The sequence below is a fragment of the Crassostrea angulata genome, chromosome 7 (genome assembly GCF_025612915.1).
Source record: "Crassostrea angulata isolate pt1a10 chromosome 7, ASM2561291v2, whole genome shotgun sequence".
Taxonomy (NCBI): Eukaryota; Metazoa; Mollusca; class Bivalvia; order Ostreida; family Ostreidae; genus Magallana; species Magallana angulata.
Genome location: NC_069117.1, coordinates 46,232,223 through 46,258,714, shown reverse-complemented (window position 1 = coordinate 46,258,714; position 26,492 = coordinate 46,232,223). Strand labels below are relative to the sequence as shown.

Below are 26,492 nucleotides of genomic sequence, written 5' to 3'. Positions count from 1 at the left end.
TTGCTTCTATAATTGATAACAAATTATTGTTCACTAAAAAGTTATTGCAGATAGACTTTAGAGCCCTCTTGGCCCCTAATTTGAGGGGCCAGCCCCTTTTTCTTGATATCAAATGAAAGCTCGTGCAAATTGAAACAGCTTTTGCGTTACATGTTTTAACAAAATATTTATATGTCAAAAGATATTACGGAAAATGTGCGAAAATTTTGTGAAAAAATTTGGTGCTAATTTTCAGGTTCAGGCGAGCTTCTAGGCCTTGCGCATTTTTCGCAATTGGAAGCATGGAGGGAATTCTACAGACATTCATCTACAATCCCTGCAAATTTCAAGCTTTTATCATGATTAGTTTCAGAGGAGATGCGTGGACAAAATGACCCTTAAAAATTTACAAAATCGTCCATATCTGAAACAGGAAGTGACGTAATCATTTGAAATTTTAACAATAAGTAGCGACATTGATGCTTTATAACTCCTGAAGATTTGGTGTAAATCGGTTGAATAGTTTCTGAGAAATAACGCTCCAAAAAAGTCAGAAAAAGAAAAAAAAGTATAATAATAAAGAAAAAGAAACCGTAGAATAACAGAAGGGTTTTCCGTTGAAAACGGAAAACCCTAAAAAATCTTAACCCGCACAATAATAGAAAGGTCTTCCGTTTCCAACGGAAGACCTTAACTAGCGTATGCGTTTCAAAACCTCCAAATGGTGTAATTTTTATAACTTCAATGCCTTTTCTTTCATAGAGTGGGTCTGAGCTCCATATTTTTGTCATAGTCTAAATACGGTTTAATGGAATTTAAACCGATTTTAATCAACAAAAATGTGGAGAGATGACCCACTATACTTTAAAAATGTCATTTTGTAGCCCAACAATTGAACGTTTTAGAAAAATAATACAAGTCCGTAAATTCGTGGCCAACGCCTCATATAGCATTTAAACATCGCACTTTGTGAATGAAATGGCTCAGTGGTGAGAGCACCATTGCTATATTGGTAACTTAAAAGAACTTGGGTTTTTAGTTTGTGGGTTCGATACCACCAAAACTTATGGATTTATTATTTTTTTCTTATCCTTTTTTGAAATATTTTAAACTGAATATAGTCGGAAATTACCTTTTTGTAAACTTGTATTATAACATACCAAATATTTTTAATTAAAAAAATAAAATTTTATTCTACGACTAAAATAAATGGGCAGTTGCGCCATCTTATTCCCCCATCTTCTTTTTTTAAAGAGAAATTGTGGCTTTTCAAAAGAAAATATCAATTGAAGTGTTTGATAATAAAATTTGTATAAGTAGTTTGTAACATGAGCAGTTATAATGCTCAGTTTATCTCTTTGGTTATAAACAGCTACACGTATATATTCTACATTGGCATCACAAAGGACGGCAGACTATGATTAAAATATCTTAGTAAGTTAACGGTTTGTAATGGTTGTGATGCAGTATTAACAATGTAGATATTCCATTTTTTGACAATGCAGTACACTCAGAAAGGTTATATAGTATACAGTACAAAAACAAAAAAAAAAACAACAACAAAAAACCCCACAAAAAACTGAATCAGCCACTGTATAATGAGGATAAAAATATTCATGTGTGTTTGTTACCTCATAGAATACATGTTTTATCCAATACAATTCTTATAACAGAATTGATTTTAAAGTAAAATATTCACCTCGAAGGTCACGTGCATGTGAATTTAAGTTTTCTAGAACGTTTAAATTCATTAATCATATAATAAACTCCTTTATTTGTGGTAGGGGTACAATGTTAGACTAGCAATGGCCTACATTTTTGAAAGCCTTTAAAATACACGAGCGCAGTTAGATTCATTTTCTCATTAGGCTAATCAATGTATTTTATAAATTGAAAATCTATCTACACATGCGAAGAGAAAAATATACTTCACTGCGCTTAAATATGTAATTTTTCAAAAGATGCAAAAATCCATTTGACTTGTCCCATTAGAAACGGTTGATGTTTCCCTAATGTGCACTCGTTATTCTCACTTAGCCAACATTCTGAAATTCTCAATTCCCACCTGGCCTACATATTGATTTTTACTCCTGAGTGATCAGCAGGCTATAGTCTGTTATCGCGTGTAAATGTATTTTTTATCACGAGAAAATGGCTTTAAAGGGACTTAGACACGGTTTGAGTTAAAAATTTTAAATTTTATTTTTCCATTTTTAATGTTTAGAATGGTTAATATGGGTATATAAAAAAAGTCAAATATTGAGTTATAAGCAAGATATTCTGTTTATCGTTTACATATGTGTTTTATTGGTATAAGTTTCAATCAAATGTTGTTTTCTTCTGTTAATGATATTATTTATTAACACATTGAATCAGTTTACCTTGTTTACCACGAGTCATTTTGTTAAAGAAATGGTAATTCCATACTTTACATTATTTGTAAACAAATATAAGTCTCGAGCTTTGTTTACATAACAATGAATTCTTACCTCTGTATCTCTCTTATAATATGAATTCTAACATTCATATTTTGGCCAATCATTCAAAATGAGCTAGTAAACCATTTTATACATAAAAAATAGAGAATAAAATTCAATCTAAAATCGTGTCTAAATCCCTTTAAATAAAGGAATAATTTGATGAACACAAATAAACAAAAGCATGTTTAAAATTAATAAATTTTAATAAATATAATCGCGTAGTAAAGTAATTCTGATTTAAAATGAAAACTGCTAGTAATACTAATTGAAATGTGGATCTACATTAGATTACGTTATTCAAATGTTTAGATGTTACTCTTATTGATTTTAAAAGAAATCCTTACACAGGAAAAATGTCCACATGTGTAAAATATATATGTAAAATATATGTTTTAACACATGTTGCACACATGTGGGCATTTTTCCTGTTTAGTTTTGCCAATTATTGGAAAAAATAGATTTAACAAAAACCAGAATAACTCAAATAAAACAAATCAGCAATTCTCTTAATTACATACTATACTCTGTCCCGAGCTTTTGCATCCACCACTTTTTTGCTTGACATTTCGATAATCAAAAATACCTTTGTGCTCAAACTACGTTCAGCCACTAATATGAAAAATGTTCAGATTATCTGTTTTGAAACGCCCCCTCTGCCTCTTTAGGTTGCAATACACATCTAAAAATAGAAAGTCTACGGGGATTTTGCATTGCATCAGCCATTAATAAGCCCGGATGAAAACGTTGAAAAAATGCGCGAGGTATCCCAAGTACTTCCGAATGGAGAAAAGATGTAAATATTTCCCATCTCATTAAGAAAGTTTTCGTTCCTGTGAACTTTTATGAGTGAAAAATGATAATAATTATTGTTCATTGAAGACATCTTGGATATATTCCCTTTCATCGATTTCAACTGTGTTTCTTTCACAGGTATGTGTATATTTGTTAAAATCATCATAAAGTGATGGAAGCAATAACTTGGAACAGACTATAAGTAAGTATTTTATTTACATGTATTATAGTTAATTCATGTACAAGTGTGCCGTATAATACAAAATATGGCACACTTTAACATAGTATCTATCAACCAACATCTGTACATGCATTAGACAAGAACAGATATGGTTCATAATTATTAATTACTTAAATTGAATGTATAATTACGCAACTGATATCGGTCTGAAGTTTTTAATGAATATATGCTATATAGAAAGGCATTTATGATTATGCTAAGTAATTTACAAAACCACAAGCATGAAAACTATGAAATATTAACTGTTTTCCATTGGCCATTTTGATTTGATTTTAGCATGGTTAGTTTATATGTCCCTGATTTTGGATATTTTAAATTGATCAGTGCAGGAAAATATTTAATTAAAATCTCTGTGTCATAATTTCCATCAAGTTTTAGCCAAGCATTTTTGCGTTTTATTGACTTTATATTGTGTAGATTGGATATTTCGGAATTCGATAATACATTAGAGCATAAGGAAAATAAGGAAGAAAAAATGAAATTGGATTTACAGCTTTGATTTTTATATACCTGCATCATTGTTTAAGGCATCGTCGCAAACCACGGTTTTGAGTCCACAAGTTTCCTCAAAGTGATGATGGAGAGAATCGATGTGAATCACACGTGGGTCACCGACGATGTGTTTAAGGTTATGTTAAAGTTGAGCCAACTTAAAAAATTAATTCAAAATGTGATAAAGATACACTGTACTAGTAAACAAAGCATTATCACAATTAAAGTCACAAAGTAAGGGCGATCTGTAAATTATATTTTCAACTAAATAACTTTTTTTTTAAATAAGCTCAATTTATATTAATTTTACTGCAACAAATATTTTATTCCCCCACTTTCATCTGAATTACTTTAAAATGAAAAGAAGCTCAATCCATATTAATTTTACTGTAACAAATATTTAATTCCCCTACTTTTATCTGAAAGCAGACTACAATTTACCTGTAATTAAAGTTCTTTGTTATCTACCTGCACCCCATAACCACTTAACCAACACAGATCTACCTGAATTTTACCTATATATTCTCAAAATGTTGGCTAAGTGGGAAGACACCGAATGTACCAAGCGTGTCACGTGATATTCATTCCAGTGTATTTATACCATTTTCCTTCATATAACAGTGGCGTAGCTACCATGTATGCTTATATGCCTGAGCATGCACATCATTTGGGGGGAAAAGGAAGAAACTCAGTAAAAAAAAAAAAAAGAAAGAAAAAAAAGAATTCAAGTATTAAGGTACATACTTAGCTATCCCTTCAACCGGTTTCCGTCACCCAATCCTACTTTATCCGGAATAAATGCTAAACAAAGACGTCTTAAGTACCAAATATAGACACGCAATGTTGTCTTACAGTATCATAATTATTATAATACTTAAAGAACAGTACACAATGCATGTACCTAATAAAGCACATCCTTTTAATTTCCCCCATAGATATCACAGCTTTATTCATTAGCATAAACTAGGTGAAAATGAACTTAAGAATAAAAGATTTGAGTGGGTCTAAAACAAGCGTCAAAAGTGTTTTCTTCTTTTAATAAGCTTTTAATAAGTTAGGTGATTTTATTTTATGCCTAAACTATAACCAAAACAATTATAAATGCTTAAAAATATGCTTAAATAGTGAGCATTCCTTTCAATTTCTGCGATGATTGTTAGTGTTAAAAATCGTCAGAATTCATGAGCTTCCGGGGCCTTCGCCCCCTGGGCCCCCACCAGGCTTCGTCCTAGACCCACTGGAGGCCTCATGGCGGCCCCACACCCCCGGCCAATTTTAGCATGCACTTCGTTTCTGGTCTAGCTACGCCACTGTATAATTATACGAATACAATTTTTGTAAGCCGTACATGTATCTTTAACGTAAGTTATTCGTGATTGCTAAATTTTCGATCGGCTGTTGAGCAATATCAAGTAATATGTTAACAAGTTGGGTCCAATTAATCTCATTTTTCAATATGTATATCGTCTATCATAAGACATAGGCCAACCCTTTTTATTCATTTTAATTCATTTGGAGCAGAAGGTTATTGGCATTAATCATAAAATATCAATTTCATTCACGTTTGTTTAAGGAAGAAGTCTTCTCGTTATCAAACATACTTCTTATAATAAGAAATTCATAAAATTTTGACACTGTCAAACGGATCATATTTGCAAATGATTTTATTACCTAATCAAAGGGATTTTGTTGTTTTATTACAAATTAAATATTTGCGACTATTTTGAACTGCCGGTCAATAGACTTCGATGTATTAGACCGCCGGTCAATAGACTGCGATCTATTAGACCGCCGGTCAATAAACTGCGATCTATTGGACCGGCAACCTATTTCAGAACGCGGGTATGCCTTTCGATAGTTCTCAGGGAATGTATATTCCTTTATATTGACGATGTTTTTAATACTTGGTGAAACCAAATTCAATGTTATCAAAATGGAGTATCAAATATCCAACAGTTTTAAAGCTTTATATAAGGACTATCTAAGGACTATTTAAAATCGAATGGGTTGAAGACTCCCCCTTCTTTGTGTAAACTAATATTAAATTGAGATGTTGTAATGCATGCAACAGGTTTTGTGCATGTAAAAGATGAAAAAAAATCTGAGTATATTGCATAATGGCACGAAAACGATCTGCAATATGCAAATTGTAAACCCCGAAAACTAAAAAAGGAATTAGGTAATAAAACAATTATTTAATGCTTGAACAGTCAATAGACCGAATTTTTTCCCTTGGTGCAGGGAACAGCTCAGTATGATCTATTGCCCTCGGCTGTTGGCCTCGGGCAATAGATCATACTGAGCTGTTCCCTGCACCTCGGGAAAAATATTTTGGTCTTTTGACTGCTCAAGCATTAAATAATTGTATACTATTAGTTTAATCAAATTTGACCTTTTTGTTTTCGCATAAAGGACAGGTCAAGGTCACTACCTTTTTCCTCAACTTAAAGGATGATAAAATTAAATGTAGCTCTTTGCTGTTATGTGGACATTCATTTAAGATTTGAAGATTCAATGAATTGATAGAATATCAGAATGTCTATCAGCTTATACTACTAAATTGGAATAAATATTTATACTAAAATTGATATTGCTTAGCCCGCATCTCCTCTAATTTTCTTAAATTTTGAAGAAATTTTGATTATTTTTTATGCTTCCATTGACCAATCTGATTTTTATGTATTACGAAGACTTTATAGAAAGATATAAATTGACAGAAAAGCTAATATATTGACCGTTTAATAAGAGAGAAAAACTGATTTTAGTGATTTTTTCACACAAATCAATGTATCGAATGGGCGCTTAAAAAAGCTTATAAAGATGTAATTTGATAGGCAAATCATATTATCATAATCATAAAAAATCCAACATTAATGTTATTGTTTTTAAAATGCTAAAACAGACCCATTAATCTGCAGCAATTCTGAATTGCGAAACATGTGATCTTTTCCTGCGCCAATATTCCGCCACAAATATAGTCCTTGTTAGATTCTAAACATTGATTACTTTTTCTATGCCAAGTTGTATGATCGTAAAAAAGACAGAAAAATATACTATTTTAATTTCCTTTCATCTTGATTTAATGATCAGTTAATCAAATTTACGTTTAACAAGTCGAAAACCAGAAAAGATTCCTTCCTTAAAATTACCAAAATCATGGCAGATTTCTGCAAAAGCCGCTGACAAATGTTTCGGGATCTTGATCATTCTTTTTTTAATCACCCCCCCCCCCCTTTCATATACATGTACATATGAGATGAAACTCGATTTGATATGTATGTATCAATTCATCACTGCGTGACATAATCAAACAAGTATTGCTGATTTTGAGATCAAGGTCAATATTATGATTTAGCTACCATCGAAGTACAATATTTACCTCGCCCTACGGGTTCGGTGAATATTGTACTTCTCGGATACCTAAATCCTAGTATTAACCTTAAAAAAACAGCAATAATTGTATAATATCGTATATGTAATCGTTTTATGTTGGATCAAAAAGTATAATATGAGGTAATATACATGTATATCAAATAGAATAAGCATGCAAATGAAACAGAAATTCTGACATTTATTCAATTTGGGGGTTAATTTTCTTTGGCATGTTTGGGCCATTTGGGTCATTGTGAATATTGTTCTTCGAGGATAGATAAATAATCGTATTAAACAAAACAAAAACAAAACAAAACAACAGCAATGATTGTTATATTATATTTATCTGTGACTGACTGATACAGACATATTGAATTGAATGTTATCAAGGGAGGAAACCCTCATCACCTTTATTTAGTTTGGAGTAATATTGAAAAACACATTAAGAAACGCGAATTTTCATTTAACGAAGGGTCTATTTCTAGGATGTTGAATTTCAGCCAATCAGAGAGCTAGGAATTACTAGCAATCATTCTCACATCGTCGGAACCCACGGGGGTTCCGACGATGTCATTTCTAATACTATTGAATAATTTTAATTAGTAAATTTTATTATTAATACGTACATGAATTAAAGTTTATATTTACATGTATAAAGAGCTAAGAAATGCCTTTGACAGCACTTCTTAAAAGTAAAAGAGTTGCCTATATTTATGCATATAATTGACTGGTTTATAGTAATTTTATTAATAGTAATTTTTAATAATTTTAACTGGTTACGTCTAGATCGTGTAAATGTTAAAGTAGTCTGTTTCTATATCAATCACAATCGATCATAGAGACGAAAATACTCAGTGGATATGAATATTGTGTTTTCAGCTTACATGTATATACCCAAAATGTTTACATCGTTTTGTTTCAAAATTTACTTTGTATGTATGTAATTTGTACGCAATTCTATTCATTTGGGTTTTGATATTTACTGAATCTATCGTTTATTGATTAACACTAAGGTATGACAAACAAGCATTTGTATGTATATATAGATAATGAAAAAAATATTTCTTAATAAATTAAATTTTCCAATTTTTATTGTTGACAATGCTTTAGTAATGCATTTCTTATGATCAAGCAAAATTAGAGTGCCAGTCTTAGAATTATAGGCGAGTTACAGAACTAACATTTTTTTGACTTTTATGTAAACAAGGCTCGTGCCTTGTATTTACATTGGTTCAATATACCGGTAAAAGTTCTTTTTCCAGCTGATTTTTCTATATCTGCTTATTCGTTTTGAATATAAATAAACAGTTGCTAGCGATTTTCACAGTCGTTTGAGGTCTAAACCTGGGATTTTGTATTCAACATTCAAATTGTAAACAAACACATTGCCCCATCCTTGTTTACATAACAAAGAATTGTAAGCTCTTTATCTCGATTATAACTCGACGACTGACACTCAAATTTTGGTTGACTATAAGAAATACTTTACTAAAGCATTATTAAGACGGAAAAATAAATTTTGACCAAAATCGTGACCATATGCCCCTTTAAGTATTAACCATGTAATACTAGTGCAATAAGTAACTTTATTTGTTTCGGACCCTGATGGGCTTTCATACTGAATAAACTTTCTTTGATAGTAAAAGATGTATAGTATATACGATGTAGGATTACCTGTTGTCTTGATCCTTACTTATCAAGGTAGCTAGGTCATATTTAATGAATTTTGAATGAAAGCTTCAATAAATATTATTTGACTAATGAATATTATTTGACTAAAGAGTAATCATTGAAAATGGATAACTGCATCACCGCCATGAATAATATTTTATTGATGAAATAAAATTGGTAAAAAAAAATATAATTCTTAGACGTTTATGTTTATAAATAATAACGTTACATGTACAGTTTACACAAAAAAAACAAAAGGGAATTTAAACCATGTATGTCTGGTGTACGATAACCTGCTATAAAGGTTCAGAGAGAAATGGAATGTTTTTGTATCTAGAGTGAATTAGTATATGGCAGTGTCGATCACCATCTCTTTTCAAAAAAAAAGGGGGCGGGTGTTTTTACAGCTTCAATATTCAAAAAGATATGGACTGATTTTATAAACAGTAATACAGCACTTATTTTCTGTCTTTATACCAACATCATCCTTTTTCTAAAATGGTTCGCTGATCTGTAAACATAATTTGTTACTAGTATACGAAAGCCTGGTTGGGTCAAAATCATTTCTGATCAAGATCATTTGAAAAGCTTCATATCACATGTACATGAACTGTATGTAAAAACCATACCGTCTAGTATTGACATCGAAGTACATATATACAGTATGCCTTAACTATATCATTCTTTTGTTTGTTCAAATATTTGACGTCTGGAATAGTGTTAGCTGTTATTGACGCCAGCACCATAATATAAATAGTGCGTGTTTGGGAGGGTAAGAGTTAAAATTGATATTGAAATTGATTGGTGTCAATTTCAACTCTTGCCCCCCCCCCCCCCAAACAGGCACTATTTATTTTATTATACTGAATGTCTAAATTTTAAAGAAAACTTTACTGCTTTTGTAGAGGAATGATGTGAATTATATGGTGAACCGTACGCGCATAATTTCCGCGCATGTAACAATTCGTTGTGTTACCCGTTGCCAAGTGTGTTGCTAACGCTAAGGGTAATAGAACGGATTATCAACTACGTCTAAACCAATCAGATTTCAGTATTTAACATGGAAGTATATTAATAATATTTATTATGTGAGAGAGAGAGAGAGAGACATTTCATCATTTTGTTTTTTGGGGGGAGGGGGGGGGGGGTTAAGGAAAAAACTAAATCGTTTATTTCTGTACAAGTTTACTTTTGAGCCTGGGTCCGCCGCCATAAAACTTTGAGAATTCTCAAAAAAATTCTCAACTCAAGTCTTGAGAATTACTCAGCTAAGAATATTCTCAAAACCACCGCCATAAAGCTACTTGAGAATATTCTTAGCTGAGTAATTCTCAAGACTTGAGTTGAGAATTTTCTCAAATTCATGTTCTCGCGAGACGGTTTTCGCGGATTTTTTTCAACGCATGAAGCGGCCTCATGAAACTCTCTAGTGTTGAAAGAGCAATAAAACGCATTGGACAACGTGTAAACAAAACGTAAGTATACCCTCTTATCGTCTGCTTTTTCATTTAAAAAAAACAAAAATGGACGACAAAGCAATTACGGGTAAACGCCGATCTCAGAATTGGCAAGATGACGAGGAAGTGATGTTAATTGAGGAAGTTAAAACAAGATCGGGGGCCTTGTTCGGCTTGATGAAAGGGAGCGGGGCCAAAGGAAAGCTTAAAGTAACGCGAGAAAGGGAATGGCAACTGATTGCCGATAAATTGAATTCGTTAGTATGAAATTTTGCCGGAAAACTATACTCGTTTGTATAAAATTTAGAATATATAGTTGAAAAATTCGTAAAGGTTTAACAGTTTAAGAACATCGTCGAAGTGATTCTTCTTTGCCCGTATACACACAATTAACTGAATAAATTTATACAAGAAACGTTTTACGATATATACACTGAGGTGCTTAAAAGAAAGAGAAACTAATTATGAGAAAAAAGGATAGATGCATTGGTTATCAGAAGAAAAAAACCCACCGCAACTGATTGATCTATTTTTATCTCTGCTTTGTGGACACTAATAAAGGGGTGGATCATGTATTTCTTGAATATTGTAGACTATACGACACCAAAAGGAGGACCTGGGAGGAGGTTAAGAAAAAATATTATAATGTCAAATCAAGAAGTAAGTATGAATTCATTTTAATTTAAAAGAGTAGGATCTGTATGAATATGGATTCATAACAAATAATTAAATGATTATATGAAATATTGCCAAATTTTACTTGATATGATCTAATTTATTGAGAGCATAACTATTTTTTTTTCAAACATTTGTTGTCACCAGGAACAGGAAATTCTTAACAATTAAGTGCATCACTTAATAAAACTTTTTTTAAATGGTTGATGATTTGAAGAAAAAATAGTTAATATGTTCTAATTCGACACAAATTTGACACTTCATTTTTCTTTTTCTTTTTGGGGTGGGGTGTATTTTTTTAGCATAAGTTTTAAATGCATATAAATTATATACAAGTTATATACAAGTATCATGGTCAGAATACAATTTAATTGAAGCTAGACCTTTGTTTATATATAAGCAGGCTTGGACACGATTACTTAAAAAAGTAATTGATTAATAATCGATCACTTCGGGGAATTTTGTGTAATTGATTATTTATTGATTTCACTGAGACTCATTTTTGTCCAGTAATCGATTACTTTATAACATGTAATCGATTATTAATAGAATACTTTAGAAAAAATTTCATTAAAATGCGCATGGTACCTGTTCGGAACATATCATATAAAAACTCTTCAAGTTAATTTGGTTTTAGAGTTAAAGGGGTATTTTCATTATGAATGATATGAAAATTTGAGACTTCATATTTCAATCTTCATAAAATAACATTTTATAATTTCTACTGCTTATTCAAATGTCAAATTATAAGCAATTATATATATAGAGCTCTGTCATGTAAACAAGTTTTTTTCCTGGACGTTAACGAGTTAAGATGAAATCTTGACCTTGCACCTTTAGCCATATTTGGTTGTTATTGGTAAAACGAGAATTGAATTTGATTGAAATTGTATAATTTTTAAAAATATCATCAGAAATATGCAAAGAACTTTTAGGCAGCTTTGCTTCATGATTTGAATGAATTGTGTTTGGAGCTTGTAATTGTTTTGATTTTTAAAATAGATCCTTGTTGGGGCTATTTTAATTGTTATCTAAACGTGATTAGGGGGGTCACACCTCATTAACTGCTTTGTGGATTCTTTACATGACAAGGACAAACACACTTACTGACAATTACACACCCTTTCGGGTTTGTTTCTTTCTCTGGCAAAATAGACACAAAATATAACTCTCTCTCTCTCTCTCTCTCTCTAATAATTGTCAGTAGCTTAGTGGTTTTTCGGAGCCACACTATGTTAAATATTAAAAAAAAAAATCTGCAAAGAAGTGTGAAACATGGAGTAAACTGATTATCTGATTATGTACTCAATGACATGTGAACCAATATTTATATTTTATGTGAAAGTGGAAAATCATAAAAATGAATATAAACAATTTTATTCAATGAATTGTATTATAAACAACACTTGATGAGTATTTTTTCATACAATAAGTGCTTCACAATATGTTTATGTAAAGAGTAATCGTAAGAAATCAAAAAAGTAATTATAATTACACTAAACTTTTTAGCTGTAATCGATTAAATTACGATTACAAGTAATCGAAAATCTTTTCGATTACAGATTATTGTCGATTACTTGAAAAAGAGTAATCATTACAATCAAATATGATTACTCAATTACCCCATGCCTGTATATAAGGCAACATATAAATTACATATTATATATGAAGAGCAAGATGAAGGTCTAAATTTATAATTAAAATGCATGGAAAAGATAAATGAGTTAAAAATTGTTTTAAAAGAGGCATTTATGATTGGTATCAGATTGTTGGTTTATACTGATTATAGACAAATTATATTACATTCATATTTTTTAGTAGTTTTTACTTTATACTATATATTGTCATAGGCAAAGAAAAGCTGGATGGAGTTAAACGCCCAAAAACTGGTGGTGGTCCCCCTCTCCCCCCTCTCACACAAGGAGAGGAAACATTTCTGCGTCTTGCAGATGGAGAGCCACATCTCTCTGGTCTACAGGGGGGTATTGATACAGATGGTGATTTGCAATTTGATTATTATTTAAATTTTTTTAATTCTTCAAAAAAGAAGAAGCCAATCAACCTTGATTGTTATATATCAGATGAAATCATTTTAAATGTTAAAAATTTATGACTTGTTAACTTGCTGTGGAAGTTTCCATTGACTACTGTACATTCTCTTATTGGAAGCATTTAATTATTTCTTAGCTCCAAGCATGTCTTCAGTTTCTCAGACAGTTGACCCTGCAGGTGACCACCTCGAACAAGGTACAATTTAATACTTTTAGTTAACTTTCTCAACTATAAAATTAACATCAAACCATTTAAAGTTTTTTATAAATGGTCAACAATGAGATAGATTTCATTTGAAAAAAAAAAACTTTTAAAAGATTACATTAGTCTTAGTTTGTATATACATGTACATGTGTATCGATTATAGCTGCAGAACTGTAGGCTAGCTCTGAGGAAAATTCGGTTTGATGGTCAGTCAACCAGAATTTTCTGTGGAGCTACAGTTCTGCAGCTAGTTATGTGCTCAATAATGTCAATATTAAGGAAAAAAGGATGTTACAACTTTTTAGCTCTTTCATTTTTTTTAACTCACCTGAGCTGAAAGCTCAAGAGAGCTTTTCTGATCACTTTTTGTCCATCTGTCTGTGTGTCTGTTAACTTTTTAAATTTTCGACTTCTTCTCCAGAACCACTGGGCAAATTTTCAAAAAACTTGGCACAAAGCATCATTGGGTGAATGAGATTCAAGTTCGTTAAAATGAAGGGCCAGACGCTCTTTTAAGGGGAGATAATTAAAATTATTAAAAATTTGTTAGTATTTTTCAAAAATATAAATCTTCTTCTACGAAACCATTTGGCCAAGAAAACTGAAATTTGTATGGAAGCTTTCTCAGGTAGGGTAGATTCAAGTTTGTTCAAATCATGATCTCGGGGGCAGGGTGGGGCCACAATGTGGGTCAAATTATTACAAAGGAATATTTAGAGTAAATCTTTTAAAATCCTCTTCTCAGAAACTTGTACTTCTCAAATGGTATGTACATGTAGGTCATTGGCCCCAGGGGAGGTCCTGATCCCCCTCGAACAGGAAGTGCCCAAATATCTTGAAAATGGTCAAGATCCCCACCCCACCATATATATTCTTTTTCCGTGGGTCATGTTTGTTCACCTGATATATAGTAAATGACCCCTGGGGAACATCATGAAATTTCAGAAAAAGAAATAATCAAGTTTTAATTAAGCAATATTTACATTTGCAAATATGTTTCTTAATATGAACCTATAGAATAGCGAAAACGTTCAATTCTGTATGAACTTTTTGTGACGTCACAATGATCATATCACGCGCTTATCGCTTATTCGGTTATTCAAAACGTTCTTGATGATTTGTTTTTTTCAAGCGTAAATATAAGTAATAAACAGCAATATTAAAAAGTTCACCAGGATATGAATTTGGTTGGTACGTGATCAAATCTACTGAGAAGCCCTTCGGGCTTCACAGTATTTGATCACGTGACCCGCCAACTTCATATCCCGGTGAACTTTTTAATATTGCTGTTTATTTCATAATTGAATCATTATTTTTTTAAAGATACAGTTCTTCTCATAACTGCACCAGTGTGTTCATACAAATTTGGTAATGTTTTCTGTAACGTTTAGCCCATGTGGGTCATCCCTACCACCAGTGATGGCCTCATTCGTTTGGGAGACTGTATAATCGCCCTGATTATAATTACATCGTGTTTGTATGTGGCTCCATAAAGCTGATTTTATCATACCTATTGTTGCTCAGGTGAGCGATGTGGCCCATTGGCCTCTTATTAAATAAAGTATTACTTGTCTTCAAGCTACCATTTACTGGTTTAATGAACATATCTTTGTCTGTAGTTGGAGAATGAAAAACTGATGGATTTTGTTATTTCAGGTTCAGAAGAACAGAGTTTGACAGATACGCCTACCATTAGTACGGTTACCTCAGTTGAGAAAGGTACATGATGTTTTTTTAATTTTTAATAACATTCAAATCAAATATCAGAGCTACATGCACATGTAGTTCATTAAATTCATAAATAATCTGCCTGATGTTACGTTTGAATTTTGTACATGTTGATTTCATTTTAAACATCAAATGACCGTTTTTATCTACAATTAATAGCAAAAAATTAAATTATAAGCAATGAAATGAATATTTATTAGTTTTATATGATATAAAATGGTTTGGAACACATAAAGGTTTTATAAACCGCTTCGTGGTTTATTACCGGTAAGTGTAAACTGCCCCAAACCATTTTATATCGCATAAAACTAATAAATATTAAATTCATTTCTTAAATAGATTTTGATCATTTTAAAAATTTTTTACTTAAAGTTCCAACAGTTCAAGTGAATCATGGAGTGAAACGAAAAGGAAAGACAGATGCAGGTTTGTAATAAACTTACATGTATTTATTACTAATCAGTGTCTTTTTCTTTTTGAAAGCTGTCAAAACATTGCAACTGAATTCAATTACAGGAGAAGGCAAAAGAAGAAGATATGAGGACCTAGAGGAGAAGAACTTGTTATTAGACAACAAAAGACTGGAGGAGGAATTACACAGGGTTCAAGAGGAGAGAGAAGTTCTGGCATTAAAGAAAGAGGTCTTGTTGTTAAAGAAACAGAAACTTTTAGGAGAGATCCAAACTCTATATCCCAGTTTTCTAGCTGAGTTGTAATTATCTTTGTATTTGTTAGCTTATTTGTATACTGTTAGAGAGAGAGAGAGAGAGAGAGAGAGAGAGAGAGAGAGAGAGAGAGATTTGGAATGATAATAATGATACACAATGTCATGTTTAAATACAGATAAAATAAACAAAAATGTTTCGTTATCAACAATTGATTCATTAATGACAGGCATTTAATGACAAGTCCACAATGATGTCACCCTGAGTAGCTAGGATTTCAAAAAAATGATTGTGTAATGGAGGCTCTCTTTGCCACCCCATCAGCTCTTGGATGTGCGTTTATAACTGCTTGTTGGCAATCTGCTACATTAAGTTCCCTGCAGTCACCACTGATAATTGTATCCCCCCTCTCAATGCCTATGTTATGTAGGATACAGCATGCGGTAATGTATGACACTGCCTGGTCTGGAGACGTGCGGAGGCCAAAATGTAGAGCCTGAAATTTTCTTTTCATTATCCCGAAAGTCTGCTCAATGAGCACTCGTGTTCGGCAGAGACTTGAGTTGAACCTCTCTTCAGACTGGGTCCAAGGGGTTAGATACGGAGTCATAAGGTACCGGGATAGGGGATACCCAGAGTCTCCCAATAAAATGCCATCGTAGTCACCTGCATTAAAATAAATGTTCATGATGGTACATGTACATAAGTATGCATCATAATCCATTGCTTATTATACAGTTTTAGTTAAACATGTATTTAGTTTTACAAAAGAATTGTCAACATAGGTATGTACAATTAAGTTATTACATGTAGTATGATTGAAGGGATAGTTACCGTTTTCAAATTTTTGATAGAGACCAGAGGTTCTCCAAATCCTTGCATCATGACAGGAACCAGGCCAACGGGCACACAATGATGTGATTCGAAAATTTGGATCACATACCATCTGAAATTTCCAAAAAAGCTGTGATCATTTCATTATTTATTATTGTCATAGAAACCCATAAGTTTGCTTTTAATTGTATTTAAACAATATCTTTTTTTAAGAGAATTTTAGAGATGTGAGATTAGGTATGCATATGCATGTATCTGCATGTTTTAATGAGTACCTGAACATTAAGACTATGGAAACCTTTCCTATTCACATAGTCTGCCTCATTAGCTTTTGGTGTTGAAATGCGAATTTGGGTACCATCAACGCATCCTATAACTTTAGGGAATCCTGTCAAAAATAAATGATTTAAGTTAAAATAACATCTTCCCTGTTATTAGAATACATTTTTCTGTCATTATAAACTTTTCACATTCTCAACTTATTATTTTGAACCACTGGGTATATTTTGATCAAACTTAGCACATTTATATGCATCATTTGGTGAAAGTGATGCAATTTCATTTTCATTGAATGGCAATTTTTAAAAACATTGTTAAAAATTAGGAAAATTTAGAATTGTGTGTGGGAGCATCCTCATGAAGTATATTTTTAAGTTTGTTCAAATCATGACCCCCTCCCCCCAAGCCCCCCCCCCCCCCCCCCCCCCCCCCCCCGTAAGGAAGAGGCCATAACGGGGTGTTATATAAATAATGCCAATGTATATGCCTTATAACTCTAACTGTACTGTAGATCAAAGCTTAGTAATCTTATATAAATATATATCTTAATAAAATAAAGTAAACCAATTGTACTATCAATCCATTTTTCCACTGCTCTTCATATATTTTATCAACAGTTGTTTTATTTCATTGTGCATAAAATTATGTTAAATTTTGAAAATATTATAAATAACATTTTTGGGAAGTCTGCATAATAGTGAGCATTATAATTTGAGAAAATTTTTTTTTTTAAAATGTAAATACTTTCTTTATTTTAAAATAAAGTTAGTTGAAATTGAATATGAATTCTGGTTTTTTTAAAAATTAGTTCTATTTTTTTTACTCAGATTTGAAAGTTTAAAGTTAAATGATACCTAGTTTTATATTTCTACAACAATTTCATGTTAGCAATGAGGAAGATGGAACATTTGTTAATTAAAATGCAACTGTATATATATGGATTATCACATTAACTCAATTATCATTATCTTTTAATCTATAGACTGATAAATGTGTGTGAATTTTAATGTTGATATGAACTAGTATAAATAATTTAAATGAAACAGTGTTAATGAAAATAAGTGGTAGTAGAGGACAATTATGTAGGTGCAGTTGTGTTCAACAAATTGATGTTAATTGACTTGTGGTTAAGAGGTATTTAATTTTAATTGCACATGTATAAAATATAGAAACTTCTTAAAACCTTATCACACTCCCCCCCCCCCCCCCCCTTACTCACACACACACACAATTTGCAAATTGTTTAATCTATCATTTTATTTGATTGACAGAAGTTTTTGTTCACTCAGAAAGTTTAAATAGGATAAGAATATATTTTCATTTTGCGAAATAGGAAAGTGTTTGTATTTTTGTTCCATATGTATTTAATGCTACTCCGGTGTATTTTTATTCATTTACTAAAAGGTGGATCCGCCCTTATTTTTTTTCTTATCAAGTACTCCCCCTTGCATCTAAACTCTCGTTACGAAGGAAAACACTAAGGTGCTATTTTTGCACACGGCTTTTTCATCGAGTCAGTATGAGTTTGGTCTTCGGAAAAATTGCATGTAACATGTGGCGGTACAGTGTAAGAGACAAGGAATTTTATTTGAAAAAGTAAGATATTAGTGTTTGCAATGTTTGTGCTTTCACCTGCAACTCGTCTGAAGCCCTCCTTCACTTTCGTTGCAATTTCTCCAACAGGGAAGACGAGTGTAGCTTGCGCAAAAACAGCAATGATGGCAGCAGCGACAGCCTTGACCGATCTTCCTACTGAGGATTCGGAAATCCCGAGGCTGTCTCCAATCAGCCGAAGATGGGCCCCAGTTGCTACAAACCGTAGAAACAGCAACACTTGCAACAGTGGAGGCACTGGACTGTTCCTTTTGGTCGCTGTTTCGAGTTGGTCGGAAACACCATTCACAAGGAAGTGAATGGTGTCGGGGCGAAATCTATAGCGCTGGTAGATTTCAAAGTCATCCAACAACTCCAAGGGATCTCTAAAAACCCTTGGTCGGACTAAAACATGACGTCGTCTGCGATTTCTTGCTAATCGTCTGTGTACGGCAGCCATTTTGTTTGCTTGAGAAAATTCTTAAGTCTACTTTTTTGTATACTCAAATATTTGAGAATAAAACAGAATTTGAGAATTTTTATTTTGCTCAACTTTTTTATGGCGGCGACTGAGTCTGAGAATTGAGGTGTTGAGAATATTCTCAGACTTGAGAACATTCTCAGACTTAAGAATGTTTTATGGCGGTGGACCCAGAGATCCATTTGGTACCAAGGGGATGGGTGGGTATCATAGTTTTGCCAACTGAAATGGTTTACGGTTGGAAATCAGCAGAATTATTAATATCTTGATTTATTACATACCTAGTAATAAATACAGGTTTTTTGCACATGTGATACAGATGACACAAGAAAACTTAATTGATGCATGCATCAAATTGGCCACAAAAAATATGATTGTTGTATGAATCATCATTGGTTGTTTACATTGAAAACACATCACAAAGAAGCAAACGAGTTGGTTGTTATACAGTACTAATTTTGATGGTAAATTTTAATAATGTTTCAGGTCTTTAGTATGTCCCGTCTACCGATCCAGATACATTGTTTTGAAAAGAAATGAAAAACTCTGAAGTTTTCCGAATAGATCATAGTTTCGATAAAAACGCGTCTAACACAACAGTTTATGACCTGCTTTACATTTACAAGAAAAACAAAAAATATGTAATATTTTTTAAAGTCATAAAACACATTTCTGCATGCAAATTTACTTTGAATTCATAAAAATAAGCATGATAATAATTTTATAAAAAAAAAAGAACTATCCCGCAGACACGCAGTTACAATATCTGAATGTATATCAAATAACGGACCGCCTTCTGGCGGCCCGTAATCACAGAATCTGTATCGGCCTCCAGGGCTGAAACAGGTTATCAGCCCTACAGGGCTGATACGGATCCGTATCACAATCCCTTGCGGAACTCCTCTGCCTTTTTTTCGCCTGGACATTTGTGCATGTTTACAAACGAAAAATAAATTAAACATTTGTTACAGTCGTCATTTTTAAGTGCAATTAAAATAATAAAAAGCAGTCAACTTTGAGGAAATTTCCGGTTTGAAGCTACGCGTTTGTTAAAACAATTACAACTCATATTTTCATTAAAAACACGTATTTGTACAGATTTTTTTCAAATAATATGTAAAATCAATTTGGTCAAGTTGATGGCTTTTTAAATTTTATTACTAAGTATGTAATGAATTTAATAATACATATTACCCTTTTCCATATCAGCCCTCGACCAATATCATTCCTCAGGCCTTCGGCCCTCGGGCTGATATTGGAGTACACATAGCGTTTAGAGAGAATTAAATCATATTTTTTCTAGTTAATTGCAGTGTCAATCACCATCTTTTAAAAGGGGGAAAGTGGGGATTTACAGCTTTAATACTTCAAAATATTTGGATAAATTTTACAGAATTTAAAAAATGCATATTTCTTAGTTTTATACAAACACGTCAATCTTTTTTTGGAACTTTTTAGCTCACCTTAGCTGAAAGCTCGAGTGAGCTATTCTGATCACATTTTGTCCGTCGTCCGTCCGTCTGTAAACTTTTTACATTTTTAACTTCTCTAAAACTGCTTGGTCAATTTCAACCAAATTTGGCACAAAGCATCCTTATGGGAAGGCAAATATAAATTGCAGAAATGAAAGACTGATTTTTATTCAAAGCGGAGAAAACTTTTTAATAACCTTCTTCTCAAGAAGTACTGAGTCAAATTAAACATTATTTAGCATAGATTATTCTTATGGCAAGGAAAATATAAATTGCAAAAAATATGGCCTAATTCTGTTTCAAATATGAGTTTACGAAAATAATAATAAAGGAAATGCGTGTTTTGATCAGATTATAACTTCGGGTTCGGTATTCCATACTATAGTGTTTCTCAGTCACTATCACTAATACATGTATAATCCGTGGGTTGCTACTGGAGTTGGCAGTCGCCTCGTCTAGCACCTGGACACAGACCACAATTATTTTTCCCTCTTATTCCTTTATACAAAAATAAATCATATAAAAAATTCCACCGGCTCAAATGAGTTCAAATACAGCATACCTATAGAATGACACTAGTCCAACAACATATCAAACTACAGGAAAATCAATCGAGAGGGGACTGAGATATGGCCCCTAAAATAACCCCTACCATGAAAAATTCACTTTCACTTTGGAATTTGTGTAAACATTGGCCTCTTTACACCCTTTCTATTGCGCCTGTAAAGATAATTTTTCTAAATTTTTTCCTGTCTGTATTTTTTTTCAAACCTTCTTCTTTCCATCCATGCCATAAAAGGAACCAAATTCGACCATTTAGTACCCCTAGGAATTTTTGATATAATACATACATTTTTAGAATGGAACTACTTGCGTGGTCAATGAGCACAGGGTAAAAATAGTGGTATGTGACCACCTATCCTACGTCTTCCCTCGCTGACTGCAGGCGGTAGAATGCTCCTCGTGCAGATTCCCGCGTAATGACGTCACGGACTATTAGATAGTCCGTACGAGGAATGAGTCCACAAACACTACACTACTTCTAAAACGGGACGGTGTAAAGTAGGATCTTTGTTTAAAGCTGACAAATGTTGTGCAACAGTTCGCGTGCAAAGGGAATCTTTGAAACATGCAAGATTCATTGATGCCGATTTTGTGTAAATTGAGGTTAAATATTTCAATGCGTTGACAATTTTCACATTTGACGGTTGTGTTATATTAGCATGTTTTGATTTTCGTTCATTTTCATATTATTTATGCTTTGAAACCTGGGGAACAATCGCCGTAATTTTTACGTATCAAATCAAACATAGACTTCGGAAAATCAGACAGTTGACTGTTTACCTGCGCAAATAAGCAAAATATAATGTATTATCAAAGTGCTAAAAACAATTCATTCTATTGGTAATTCGGTATGATCTTTTGCGTAATGGTTGATTCATGCAATGTGTTTTGTTGAGATGCTAAGCATTTTCTAGAGTTAATTCAGTTCAAACAGAGTTTAATATCACTGACGGAAATATGAACTAGGTATATATTATGATTCATTTTGAAAAATAAATTTTGCTCTTTGTTTTAATGCATGTCTCTTCTGTTTAATTGTTTACAATTTCTATTTACTAACCATATTTGAGTGTTAAGCTTCAAATTATAAGCAAGATACAGTGCTTTGTACACAGATATGAGGCCATTTTTTGTTTGTTTACATTTTAGATGCTGAGTAGGAAATACCAAGTTAAAAATCTATACTCTGTCCCAAGATATCTTGGATTCACATTTTGCTTAATTGCATGATATTTATAAATACCTCAGAGTTTAAACGATGTTCATTCAAAAGTATGGAAAATTTCCAAGATTTCTCATTCGAAACGCCCCTGTTAGCTGATCAGGTTTCAATACAATGCTAAAAAATTTGATGTCTACGGAGATTTTGTATTGCAGCAAGCCCGGATGATAACGTTGTAAAATTGTGCGATGTATTCCGAGTGTATTCCGAATGGAGAAAAGATGTAAACATCCCCCATTATAAATCTCCGTCAGGAATCTGTTTTCCTTCCTGTGAATTTTTCTGCGTGAAAGATGATAATGTGTCAATGAAATTATCTTGGAAAATATCCCTTTCAACTATTTCAATTGCACTTCTTTCACAGGTATGTGTATTTTTTTTAAAAATCGTCCAAATGTGCAGCATAAATATCCTGGGACAGACTATAGCAAAATTGTGAGCTCTGTATCTTGCGTATAATTCTATGATTGACGCTGAAATTTTGGTTGATTATACATTAGAAATGTCTTGCTAAACGTTAAATACTTGTACAAAAATGATATGCTGTAACTACTTTCTCGGGGCCCCTCTTTATACGATGGTTCAGAATTATATGAATTTCACATATATTTTGATAGTTTTTCAGACACGAGTAAATAAAAACGACACCGTTAAAACAGTGTTCATTGTTCTGACACATTTTCTTACGGGGAGGGGAGTGGGAATTAATTATCACAGTTTTGCCCACCGAAATGATTTAGTGGTTAGAAATCAACAAAAAATATAAATGTCTTGATTTATTAGGAAAGATTTTTTTTTCTTGTAATAATATCAATATACAAGTTATAGATGTCAGTTGGTGTAGTATCTTTTATTTCAATGTTTTTGTATTCAACATAAGCTATACTGTTGTTTCATTAATATTCAAGGGTATCAATTTTCGTGGATTAAGTGAAAATCACAGTCTCAAGGATACGTAATTTCGTGACCAATAACCCTATCAATGCAATGTTAATAAAAATTGCACTTCAATGAACAATTAATTTCGTGGATCAACTAAACAACGAAATCCACGAAAATTGGTATTCAACGAATATTGATGAAACCACAGTATTAGGGACCTTATAGGTGGACGTATCAAACTTAGACTAGCTATGCCACTCTCCGGTTATTGATCGAAGTGTACTTATCATCCTATAGCTGGCATTGTAGCTGATTGGACGCCCTGGTCCGCGTGTTCGAAGCCGTGTGACGTAGGAATACAGAGTCGAACACGACTATATGATGGGGAGAACAGGACAGAGGAGCAGTATTGTAATCTACAGTATTGTCCTGGTACGCCATATACTGTGGTTATTTACATGTTCATGTATATATGAAATATAGTAACTGTAGAAACATCTATAGTACGTGTAAGATAGAACACGGATTATCTGAAAGTAAGCACAACGGGTTAAATCGTATATTCATTGCTGTAGTCTATATAAAAGAGACCATGATGAAATTGTAAGTTTTTATTTTGCTATGTTGTTTATGTATATTGGTTTGCCTTGTAATGGTTATTTACTACTTATGTTTAGTCGACATTAATTAATTTATTGATCGTGTTTTACTTTGCTATTTAGTTTCTCAAATAGATACCCATCTTGAGATGCTCTGCAGGATATCGTATATAAGACTTTGAAATAACATCACTGTTATAATTGCACGATTCTTTCATTTCAGACAAAGGCGTTTCTTGCTTTGGTGGGCGATTGTCATGCACCCAGTTTAGTGGCTATGCCGATTGTATAGACGGTCTGTGTGTTTGTACATTGGGTCGTAACAACTACAGCAAGTATTACAACACACAGAACTGTTTCCGTAAGTAGATAATTTGTGTTGGGTTTTTTTAAGCTCTTACTCGTGCGTCTAAAATTCTCACTACTCAAGGTTTGAGTTTTTATAGAAATATTGTTACAAAGTTCAATAACTGAAGTAAAATAGTGATTTTAAAAAGCATAAAATAACAAGTTATACGCAAATATCGATACTGATATCCATGTTTTGTTTATTTGAGAAAGGTATGCCATGACAAAGATAGATTTATATTCAAACAGGAAATTTGAACTAACCTTAATTTCATTTTTATTTTTGTTTTAACTTCTGAAAGTTTTTTTGAAGCAATATGATAAAAAAGGTTAATGTCTTTATGTGTTTTGTCATAACATTTTACATAAGAGGGCATTTGTTTAATTATTTTGAGGTCATATGTGGAAATTGCTCCATTTTATTTTATTTTTTATTTTTTGAATTTGGCGTCAGTTCGTGATCTAAGTGTTGCTCAAATTTTTTATTGATCACGAAATAATTCCCCACACTGACAGAATTAACGATGTAAACATTCGTCATATAAGTACTTAGATAAACGTCGTATCTACATGTATATTTGTAAATACCTTGGACATGCACTGCTAAATTATGTGTTTGAAGTAGTTTGAAAATTTTAAAGAATTGCTGAACTGAATTCTTACCCGGACAAATTGATTTACTTAATTCGGTTTCGTTTGTAGTTTTGCAAGGTGTTGAGCAGTATCATCATAATCATATACGAGAATTCAATTGTAATGGCAATAATTGTAAGATTAATACTTTAGATTTACTAGCATTGGTATCTTTACTGCAAACTTCCGCCAGAGTTCGTTTCACGGTAGTGCGGAGACGCAGTCAGAGGACTATGGGTAGTTGAGTCTTCGCTGTGATGAATGACGAAGTACATGTAGCTAAATAGACATGATATCCTAATTTCATGATCAGTACTCTATAATATATATTAAGGAAGATTTGCAATTTTGACAAATTAATATAAAGACAAATTTTACAATTTCATTATAGCTGAAGTGGGAAACTGTATAATTCGAGAGAACCCACCATTTGCACTTGCAATAGTGGAAACTTTAGATTACGGCTACAATTTGCGCAGCTGTGTCACGAACGATAACCAAAACTACGAAGTCCATGTGATCGGAGTTTATGAAAGAAATTCGTATAACGTAATTATACGTCCAAGAGGAGGAACTGACAAACCAATCATCCTGGTGCTGTTATCTTACCATATCGTGACATGGAATATTGACACAAGCGTGCCCATTGATTCCATAGTTTACTCCGTGAGTTACAATGTACTTGTAATATCTATAAATCGTACAGTCACTTTATCATAGCCGTTACTTCACGTTTTGAAATATTGAGTTGATATTTAATCACCGTCTTTTTTTTTATTTCCAAAGACTGTCAAGTCAATTCAATTTTATTTATTTATTTTTCACATTAAAGACTAAGGTCCAACAAGATGGTGTATTGATATGATAACAAATCATATATACATGTACATGCATATGTATTCATAAGTACATGTATTGCCTTCAAGATGAATTGTTTTTGTAGATACTCCGAAATGACTCATATCAACCAGTAGTTGTACTTGAGAAGTCAAAATGTGGCTCTGCAAAAATTATCAGGTTTAACGATCTCCGATATACGACCGGGTCGGACACAGGGGGAGGAAATACGCCTAAAATACTTTTGACTTTGGCGAATTTCTATGGTCCCGTGACGTCATTTAACGGAGTGTACACCTTGTATAGTCCTGCCACCATACGTTTAGAGGTCGGAGGGAACCCTCTGTTGTTAAATACGAATGCCGAATTTAAGGTAATGAATTAGATTCCATATTTCTTCTATAGTTTAAATTCAACTTTAAACACATTTTAGGGAAAAAGGATACAAATAAAATTTGTATGAATAAAACAATGCGACGGGCGACGACAATTTGTATGACTATTCCAAATCCATGTGCCTTGTTATATACGTATTTATAAAAAAGGCAAAATAAAGATTGATTAATAGGAGAAAATTCGAGCGTTCTTATATAGTAAACTGGATGGAAAGATCACAGGATCTTATGCTAAACACTGAGATGTGAATTCTGAGTAACTAACATTTATTTCTTGGGTAATAATTTAATTCTGGTTGGAACGCGCTTTCTGATTGGCTAAAAAAATTATTTTATATTGTATAAAGAATGTTGCCTACGTTATAGTAAGACTAACGTCAAAAACGTATCAATACGCCTGACGTTAAATTTGAATTTTGTACAATTTTATGTCATTTTAAAGGTCAAATGACTGTTTTTATCTACAATGAAGAGTAAAAGAATCAAATTATAAGCAACGAATTCAATATTTATTACTTTTATGCCATATAAAATGGTTTGAAACA

The 26,492-nt window shown here is 32.5% G+C and overlaps 3 protein-coding genes across 4 annotated transcripts in view; 2 read left to right on the top strand and 1 right to left on the bottom strand.

The window, feature by feature from the left end:
• Positions 1-8,956: 8,956 nt before the first annotated feature.
• LOC128192320 (uncharacterized) overlaps positions 8,957-26,492 on the top strand; it is a 34,228-nt gene continuing 16,692 nt past the window's right edge. Inside the window, exons 1-5 of the mRNA XM_052864918.1 lie at positions 8,957-9,057; positions 23,433-23,567; positions 23,958-24,095; positions 25,107-25,381; positions 25,659-25,925. Of these exons, the coding sequence (XP_052720878.1) occupies positions 9,003-9,057; positions 23,433-23,567; positions 23,958-24,095; positions 25,107-25,381; positions 25,659-25,925 (870 nt within the window). The 5' untranslated portion in view covers positions 8,957-9,002. The remainder of the gene's footprint in view (positions 9,058-23,432; positions 23,568-23,957; positions 24,096-25,106; positions 25,382-25,658; positions 25,926-26,492) is intronic.
• On the top strand, positions 10,429-15,865 carry LOC128192342 (myb-related transcription factor, partner of profilin-like). 2 transcript variants are annotated; one of them, XM_052864950.1, is made up of 7 exons: positions 10,429-10,502; positions 11,077-11,144; positions 13,010-13,156; positions 13,347-13,406; positions 15,072-15,134; positions 15,516-15,569; positions 15,660-15,865. In XM_052864950.1, exons 1-7 carry the CDS (start codon positions 10,444-10,446, stop codon positions 15,857-15,859), a joined length of 651 nt encoding a protein of 216 aa, XP_052720910.1. In that variant the 5' UTR covers positions 10,429-10,443; the 3' UTR covers positions 15,860-15,865. The 2 variants fall into 2 exon arrangements, with proteins under 2 accessions (XP_052720910.1, XP_052720909.1); XM_052864949.1 differs by lacking the exon at positions 10,429-10,502 and adding an exon at positions 10,545-10,741.
• LOC128192353 (putative nuclease HARBI1) lies at positions 16,083-18,686 on the bottom strand. The gene is made up of 4 exons (XM_052864961.1): positions 18,554-18,686; positions 16,918-17,030; positions 16,643-16,754; positions 16,083-16,474 (listed from the first exon to the last, which is right to left on the bottom strand). Exons 3-4 carry the CDS (start codon positions 16,752-16,754, stop codon positions 16,086-16,088), a joined length of 501 nt encoding a protein of 166 aa, XP_052720921.1. The 5' UTR covers positions 16,918-17,030; positions 18,554-18,686; the 3' UTR covers positions 16,083-16,085.